Raw genomic sequence first — 9,691 nt, forward strand, 5'->3', positions numbered from 1 at the left:
CATTCCATCAGGCCAAATTTGGCCAGGGCATAGTGCAATAGTCAACCTGTTTCAAATCTCACCTCTGCCATAAAGGTGAGGTGCCCTACTACAGTTGATAACTTTTCACGCTGATTTTAAAACCTGTACCTTGAACACAGCTTGCTATGCTAAAAGGTGCATGAGGAAGTTTTTTAAAGTGCGCGCGCGCACACATACACACACACACACACAGAGAGAGAGAGAGAAAGAGAGAGAGAGAGAGAGATATGCTACTACTAGCTAGGGTTGTCAACAGGCTGGCCCTTTTATAGAAGCTTAAATGGACAGCTGATGTTTTCTTGGCATGGAGACGAATAACTTCATCTGGCAAAGAATATCCCATTAAGTCTCTACTAAAGGGATGGGACCCATACCACAACTATTTTTTTGCAACTCACACTGCTGATAAGAGACCCAGTGGTGCCAGTGACTGGCTGAAAGGTGGGCAAACCTACTAAGAGAAGGTGTCTCAGGTGCTTTGAACAGCCTAAATAATATCAGCACTACATAATATTGTTATCACTCAGAAAAAAGAGTCAACTGGATTAGAGCACCACCGTTATTTTGCTGGCCCGCCCCCTGTTAATCCCCACAGCTCCATGAATTAAAGACCACTCCCCTGAGAGATGCCAGGAGAACTGGGGGCTTGGACACGGTTCTGTTTTCGCATGCATTATTTTCAGAGTAACAGACAGCTGCGACTTTGCATGGTAGACTTCGCACAGGAGAGGCGTGGTTCCCTTTCATATTTATGTTTCCTTTCATGACAGGTCTCCTTGTCTGTTCTATAATCCTGCCTGCAGAAAGAATGTTCTTCCATCGCTCAGATATACGTTGTAGGAGACAAGAGGTTAGACGCTCCCTGAAGGCTTGGCTGACTCACCTACACAAGCTTGTTTTGACTGCCTCTGCCTTCCTCTGTTCTGTCGCTAGAGAGCCTACTATGTAATAAAGGAAAGCTTCAGTTCCTCTCAGCTCCGGCACTCTCACTCTTTGAGCTCCTCTCCAAGTGCCTTTCATGCCCCCCTAGAAAGCATTTGCTGCTAAGGGAATGGAAAACTCACCCAGCTCTTACAAAGTGAGCCACAAATGTATGACCCTGAGGAAAACCACAGAGGCTCCATCAGATATCCAAGAGGAAGCCGCTTCCACTTTTTCTGTATTTGAAAACGACCGCCCTTGGACTATACAATTGTTCCTTTCTTTTTTAAAAAAAGTCAGAATTCTGTGACCCCCCCCCCCAAAAAAGGCTGCCAGAATCGTGATTCCCAACAAATTGGCAAGCGTTTGCATATTTTGTAGAACTTATTTTCTGCCAGTTATGAGAACCAGCCACGGAGAGCACTGAAATACCAGCCCTTGACCACCAAATATCCTGCACTGCTGCTCCCCTCCGTGTTACCCAAGCAGAACCGAACAGCATCTGTTTCCGGGAGAGGAAGGAGAAGGGCTCTTAAGAGTTATTGGATCTCCAGCTGCAATCTGGCAACCTTAGTTTCAGTTCCCAGATTGCTAGGGTTGCCAGATGTGGGTTGGGGAATTCCTGGAGATTTTGGGGGGGGTGCAGCCTGGGAAGGGCAGTGATTTCGGGAAGAGAGGGACCTCAGTGGAGTATAATGTAGCCATTTTCTCCAGGGGAACTGATCTCCGAAACCTGGAGACCAGTTGTAATCCTGGGAGATCTCCAGCCGCCACCTGGAGACTGGCAACCCTACAACTGCCACCCAGAGACATTGTATTTCTCTTAAAGGGACTATGAGAGTTGGTGCCATTGCACCTTCTCCTTCCCTGCTCCTGATCCACTCCCTTGCTTGGCCTTCTTGCCCATCTGTGCTGGGGCAGAATTTGAGAAGGCTTAGAATGTCTAAAAAGAAATGCAACATTTCTGGGCTGCAACCCTGGCAACCACAGCAGACTTGATCGCATGAAGCTGCCTTGAGAGCAGTGTTCCCTCTAAGCTGAGTTAGTGTGAGCTAGCGCACAGTTTCTTAGCCTCCAGCTCACACATTTTTGTCTTAGCTCAGGAAGGATGGCTCCAGAGCAAACTAATGTATGCAGCAGCCAAATTGCTCATTCACAACTTTAATGCCAGTAGCTCAGAAAGTAGAATTTTTGCCCACAAGACTCCATAGCTTAGAGGGAGCATTTCTTGAGAGCCAGTTTGGTGTAGTGGTTAAGAGTGGCGGACTCTAATCTAGAGAACTGGGTTTGATTCCCCACTCCTCCACACACAGCCAGCTGAGCGACCTTGGGTCAGTCACAGTTCTCTCAGAGCTGTTCTCTCAGAGCTCTCTCAGCCCCACCTACCTAGGGCTGCCAAGTCTAGTTGAATCACGGCAGGGTGTGTTTAGAGTCCCATTGCCAGAGCAACGCGTAGCGTCACATCCTGGCGACGGCGGTGCAACGCTTGTTGCCGTCCCCCGCGGCAGAGCTCCTGTAAAGAATGACGATCCACCGCCGTGATTCAACGAGACTTGGCAGCCCTACACCTACCTCACAGGGGTGGGGGGGAGAGGAAGGGAAGGTGACTGTAAACCACTTTGAGACTCCGAGTGAAGGGCGGGGTATAAATCCAATCTCTGCTCTGACTGGCAGCAGCTCATCACAGTCTCACCCCAAAGTCTTTCAAAGCACATCATCTCAGTTCCTTTCCACTGGAGATGCCAGGGATTGAGCTACAATCCCATCCATAATTCTTTATTATCTCTTCATACAATTAGTCACTAGAACAGACATCCTGCAACACAAGTACTGGATGCGGACCTTTGGTTTGCACATGTGAAGCAGGTGGTAAGGCACCCACAACATCCTGCAGGGTTGGCAACTGCCTGGAGTAAAAGCATCCTGCTGCTTTAATAGCTGCTTCATGGGATGTCCTTTACCAGGTGATGTTACTTACTTTCATGCCATGAGAGGCTTCAGCAGCCCATTTCCACACACTAAGCCTCTTTATTAAAGGGACAGGACATTTTCTCCAGGTCTGATCTTCTAACCCATGCCCTGCTTCCTCCTTCATCTGGTACAACCAACAGTTTTCCAGATGTGCTTTGCCTCCTAATTCCGTGAGACATTTGAAGGCCCCCATCTGGCAATGTGGTAATCCTATGGCTTCCCTTGCACAACCATTCCTGTTTGCACATTTAAGGGGGTCTGCAAACTGAAGGAAGGCTGCTCTACACGCAGAGGAACAGGATTTCCATTTGTCCATGTTCAGCGGGCAAATCAGGGGATGAAGCAAGTTGTGAGGCTGTAAAGAGTCTGTGATAAGATCCCAGGTCCTGTGCTGGCACGTTAGGGTAAGTGATCACAACAGTAAACATGAGACAGATTGATTGTCTCTGCTGAGTGGGGTTCCCAGGCTGGTGATGAAAAACAGACGGGGATAAAGCATCCTTGGCATCTTGATAAGGGAAACAAACCTCAGCACTTCAAAACCCTGGGTGGCCAGAACGGAACACAGGACTGCAACAGAAATCTGACCCAGACCTATTTCTGTCAGGAAAAGCAAACTTATGCAGACAGCCTGTCCTGTAAGGTTTTCATTCTATTTTTTAAAACACAAGCTTCTAGAATGTCGAGCTGCCTACTGAGTACTAAAGAGAAGCCCTCCCTCCCTCCCACTTTAATTTTGACATCATTAAAGAAAAACCCAAGTACCAAGAATGCCAGATAGAGGGTTCTCAGAGGAGTTATATCTGGTTCTACCGGCCCCCAGCATTCCTGAACGGTGACATGTTTGCTCCACTATCTGTTGAGGTGTTACCAGACGGTAATGTTATCAACCTCTGATAGAGGTATTTTCCCCCCAGCTGCCTAATTTACAGTGATTAGGTTGGAGTGGGGCTGTCATCATTCTGGGGAGTGGGAGATTCCGGCTTGTTGTCACTGCATCATGATGCCATCACATTACATACTCATAGGATAGTTCACTGCATTTTCTACACTATATGGTTTTGAAATTATGGGTTGCTGCTTATGCAATGACGCCATCGGTTGTGATTCATAAGAAACTTCTCAAGAACCTGGTAGCTCTCATGCAAGGTTGTGCAGAAAAGGCAAAGTTTGTACTACATGCAGAATTTTGCAACCCTATCCTAACTTAGAAAGAACCACTTACAGAAACATATATAATAATTGGGTTGGGTCCAGCCAGCTTTTTCACTCTGTCACCCAATTTAACGCTATACTACAGCCTCCGTCCCACATGTCTTCTGGCCATTCAGGTTCCATTGACCTTTGGGTAGTCAAAGGGGATCCCCTCCCTTCCCTTTTCAGTGGGAGAAAAAAAGGAAGAAGACGAAGAGGAGGAGGAGGAGATTGGATTTATATCCCACCCTTCACTACCCAAAGGAGTCATAGGCTGTGTTCACACAGTCATTTGTAGCGGGCTTCGCTGCTCTTCCCTCTCAGATTTGAAAGTGCTGATCAGACGGGCACATCTGCCTCCCATCTTGCATCCTGCTCAGTCCCGCAATCAACCCCGTTTGGTTGCACTTTTCCCGACACCGCTAATAACCCTGATCAAATATACAGCGGGAACAAACCGTGGCAAACTTGCCGTGTGACCACACCCTCAGAGTGGCTTGTGGGGAGGAGGAGGGAAAGGGATTGTAAGCTAGTCTGAGACTCTTTTGGGTAGTGAAGGGTGGGGTATAAATCCAATCTCTTCTTCTTCTTACAATCTCCAATTCAATTCCCCTCCCCACAATAGACACCCTGTGAGGTAGATGGGGCTGAGACAGCTCTTTCGAGAACTGTTGGTGAGAGAACAGCTCTGCAAGCATTTGTAACTGACCCAAGATCACACCAGTAGCTGCATGTGGAGGCGTAGTGAATCAAACCCGGTTCTCCCAGATTAGAGTCCGCGCTTCTAACCACCAAGGAAGAAGGAAGAACACTCCTTTTTTCTATACAATAAGCAGGACTGAATGGCAGGTCTCTTCCTGGATTGTACCATTTCAGGTTGAAGGCGGTGGCTATGTATTGAATGTTCACCCATAAAACATTGTTTGCATAGAAAAAGGCATCACATTGGGTAGCAGGCTATCATTCTCCCTGGCATGCAAATTTCCTATTTCTTCCCTTTCAGGAAGAACAACCTCCCCACTCCCCACATGCCTGAAGACTGAAGTGGTGCAGTACAGGAATAGCTCTGACACTTTTTTTTCTGAGGGTCAGTTTGGTGTAGTGGTTAAGAGCAGTGGACTCTAATCTGGAGAACCAGGTTTCATTCCCCACTCCTCCACATGCAGCCTGCTGGGTGACCTTGGGTCAGTCACAGTTCTCTCAGAGAGTAGTTCTCTCAGAGCTCTCTCAGCCCTACCTACCTCACTGGGTGTCTGTTGTGGGGAGAGGAAGGGGAGGAGATTGTAAGCTGCTCTGAGACTCTGAGTGAAGGGCGGGGTATAAATCCAACTCTTCTTCTTCTTCTATATAAATTGGCCCTCCATCTTGAAACTAGTTTGAATTATGACCTCGATCTATTTGCCTCCACTTTACCCTCGCTTCTCAACACACCCGTTGATCTACTTCATGGAAATTTAATGAGAAATATATCTACTTTATGGAAGTTTAATGAGAAATATTCCTCTATTTGATTTTTTATTAAAAATGAATTATTAATTTGGCCACCTTGGAACTATTTCTCAGGCAATGCCCACCCTTCAATGTTCTTCAGGAATACAAACCATTCTTCAGATAACTCTGACCTACACAAGGTTGTATTCTCTCTCTCTACCTTGTGCTAGAAAAGAAACACAGATAGGAAATTTGCAGACTAGTGGAGGAGAGGAAAGGAACAACATGGCAACTTTTTAACCATGTTAAGCAACAGCTCTCTAATGGTAGCTCCGTCCCCTAAACCTGCCAATAGAAGTCCCACATTCTCTGTCAAGTTTGCAGACATTTCCAAACCCAGAAAATCTTCCTGAACTCCTTTCTGAATTTAAGTTTGTGATGACACTGCCACCTGTGCAAAGAACCAATAATGTCACTTAATTAGAACATTTAAGTACAGTCATCACTGGTGTTTTGGCCGCTGCCAGAGAAGAAACTGAACCAGATTTGAACCAGACAAAAATATGTCAAAGCAGAAACCAGAAGGACTTGTATGATCACAGTCCACAGAATGGCTGACTGGTTATGATATCACAGTACGTCTTGACAGGCGTACTGCCTTCCATTGGCTTAACTGCTTTGATGTCATAAAGGGCAAGTCTGTCTTGGGCTAAGTAGATCAAGATGGGTAGCCATGTCTGTCTGTAGCAGTAGAAAAGGGCAAGAGTCCAGTAGCACCTTAAAGACTAGCAAAATTTGTGTCGGGGATGAGCTTCCGTGAGTCACTGCTCACTTCTTCAGATCTGACTGTGACTCACTTTCACTCATGAAAGCTCATACCCTGCCACAAATTTTATTGGGCTAAGTAGGTGAATGCTAAGGAGAACAGCAGATATTGGCATTCTAAAGTTTGTGAGCGGTTTTCGTTCCATCACCAGCCTAATTTTAAACACCTTATCTTGGGAATGATAGTTTTACATGGAAGTTCTTTTCAAGCAGGTGTGGTTGAAGCATAGGAAGGATTACAGTGTACATATAAGCCAGCAACAGCAAGAAAAACCATGGTAATAAGGCGCTAAATAAATCTAATAATTAAATAAACTTGTCTGTGATTGATTTTTATATACCTTAATAGTGAATGATTTACAATTATAAAGTACAAAAAGCATATAATTCCTCTGAGGTCTGTATACTCAATTTCAGAGTGGGCAAGTACAATTCTGTAAATTCATAAAAAATCATCAACATCAAGAAACGAATCATCAAGAAGAATTCAACAAAGGAAGAATCATCACACAAGGACCCCCAGTATAGACTCCCTTGTTTCGCTAAACTTCTTCAGTGAGACCAGTATCAATGTTACAACTATTTACATGATGTTCTCTCCAAAGTTTATGTAAATACCAGTAAAGGTGACGAGTCATTCCAAGAGTAGTTCTTTATCTATTATTGAAATCTTGTCTGAGGGGCACCATTCAAACTGAAAATTAAACTAGAAATTAATCAAAACTTTCTAGTGCTGGTATAGCCTATATTTCACCTGCTATTGAGTACACAGACCTCAGAGGAATTATAAGCTTTTTATAGTTCATAATTGGAAATCATTCACTACTAAGGTATATAAAATTCACAGACAAATTTATGTAATTATTAGATTTATTTAGTGTCTTATTACAGTGGTTTTCCTTGTTGGTGGTGGTTGAAGTATGGGCTTTCAAATGACATGGTGCTTGGTGGGGTCAACAGTGGGATGGCTTCTAATGTCCTGGCCCCACTGGTGGACCTCCTGATGGCACTGGTATTTCTGGCCACTGTGTGATACAGAGTGTTGGACTGGATGGGCCTTTGGCCTGATCCAACATTGGCATCTCTTATGTTCTTATGTTCTTATGACATCTGTTGAGTACAAGTTCACTGAATGGTTTTGGAGCTGTTCTAAGGAAAGAGACAACACGTGCTGTACATGGTATAGAAGGATGCTCTCTTAAAAAAGCAAAAATATTGGAGAATGGCCTAAATAAGCACAGCACCATGTGAAACATTATTAAAAAAAATCTCTGAAGAAATGCACCAGTTTTAAGTACCTGTAATTTGCTTTTTTGTCTCCACATCTCTTGTTTGCTGTAATAATCTCAGTAGGATCGAGATCCCTTTCTGCTCAGCCACTTCCAATTTGTTGTCATTGTCTTCATATACCAGGTTCCTCAAAGCACCACAGGCTGCCCTTTGAATTTCCTCATTTTGCACTTTCAGAACTTCAAGGAGTTTGGGAATACCCTGCAGCAAATAGACCTGTTGAGGAAACACAGGTAGGTGTGTTAAACAAAGCAAAACATTCAGGTAGCAAATATGAAGACACCAGGTAAGCCTGTTGAGGATTCTATGTTTGGAAGTCAGTAGGAATGACAGTCGTTAAGCCAGAACCATTAATTTTGATATGGAAATGCTTAAATTCAAGGAATTATCAGCATGTAATTCAGAGTCAGTCTCCAAAAACAGGCAAAGTGTGCAGTTCAGTTTAGAAAGCACCAGAACTGGAAATAAAGAGGAATAAGAAGTAGGAATAAGTCAGAACTAGTGATTGTACAAGCTCTTGGCATGTATCCTACCACTCCTCTGAGCAAAGTCTGAAGCCTTCTTCAGCCTTCATCCAAGTTACCTGATTCTTCGTTGAATTGTATGCAATCCATCAATGAAATGTATTCAGAAATCACAAATTCATTCTGGTTTTTTTGTGACAAGAACAAATTTGTCTTATTCATCGACTCATGTGCTCATTTCCCTCTCTTCAAGATTATGGAGTAAAGATGGAGTTTTAGGAACCCTCCACTCTGACTAAATTTGCTGCAATAGCTGAATTGGAGACATTTTAACTAAGTGTGGTATCTTCCTTATCTGCAAACTGGGATTCGAAACCACAGTGAAGTCTGTTGTGTCAGTACATATGAGAAGAAGTGGCCCTCCAGATAGTTTGTCCCAAACCATTCAGGGCTGTCGTTGTGAATAATAATACTTTCCATTGGACCCAGAAGTCAACTGGTAGTCAGTGAATTTGATATAGTATATGCTCCATTCTTCAAGTTCCACTTATAATTTATTTATTTATTTATACATTCAATTTATATACCGCTCTAACCTTTTGGCAGGTCTCTGAGCGGTTTACATATATATTCCAAATTCCCTAACTAGGGCCACATTGTTGATGGGTGGTGCTGCCTACCAGCACCCAGGGCTTGTTGTTCTTCTGGCTTGTCATTATGCTAATGACCTGACAGCTACATTTTAGACAAAATGAAGTTTCTGGAAGGTCTTCAAAAGTAGTCCATGTAGAGTGCGCTGCTATTATTTAATCTGGATAAAGTTCCTAGAGCATATATGTCCTTAATTAAATACTTTCGCAGGCATTACCTGCTTACAAGATCTTGTACTACAAGGAAAAATATTGCAGAAAACAAATTTTGAGGATAAGATTGCCAAACCGATCTCGTGACTTCACTATTACCAACTGGGAAGTATAGACCATCTATCAAACTCGGGCACCTTCAAAAGAACCAAGTCACATTTCAAAATACTCATAGAAACTTACTCAGAACATTCAAAACATCTGCTCGCAAAAATATACAAAGCCCTCATAGTCTTTTATAGCACATCAAAACTGAAATACCAAGCGTGTGGCAAGAAGATCTTGACATGCAACTAACAGAACATCAATGGTAATTAATCTGGTCCACCAGTCCTCACATACGACAGTTCTGGGAAACTGTTGTCACTGAAATAACCAGGATAACATCATAAACTATACAGATGACACCAGAAAACATACTTCTACACCTCAGAGACCCATTGAAATGTGAAGATTCTCTCCAACATTTAAAATCGTACCTACTCACTGCAGCTTCACTTACCATCACAGCCGCCTGGAAGTCAACTAAACCTCCAATGATGGAGGATTGGAGAAATAAAGTGTGGGAACATTTAATTATGGACAAAATAGCTGATGGACACATCTCAGGCAAATTTTTGCACAACAAACTCCAGATTCTCATGCATCTGGTTTCCCTATCTACAGTTTATGATGGAGAACCAGGGGTCTTTTGGGGCTGGAGCACGCCGG

At 43.8% G+C, this 9,691-nt stretch overlaps 1 protein-coding gene across 1 annotated transcript in view; it reads right to left on the reverse strand.

Annotated features, from left to right (window-relative positions):
- The window catches only part of PKP2 (plakophilin 2), an 80,759-nt gene that overhangs the window by 33,814 nt on the left and 37,254 nt on the right, over window positions 1-9,691 (reverse strand). Inside the window, exon 5 of the mRNA XM_015412890.1 lies at window positions 7,662-7,869. Within this exon, the coding sequence (XP_015268376.1) occupies window positions 7,662-7,869 (208 nt within the window). The remainder of the gene's footprint in view (window positions 1-7,661; window positions 7,870-9,691) is intronic.

This window comes from Gekko japonicus, unplaced genomic scaffold (assembly GCF_001447785.1).
Source record: "Gekko japonicus isolate JY-2015 unplaced genomic scaffold, Gekko_japonicus_V1.1 scaffold843, whole genome shotgun sequence".
In the NCBI taxonomy this organism is placed as follows: Eukaryota; Metazoa; Chordata; class Lepidosauria; order Squamata; family Gekkonidae; genus Gekko; species Gekko japonicus.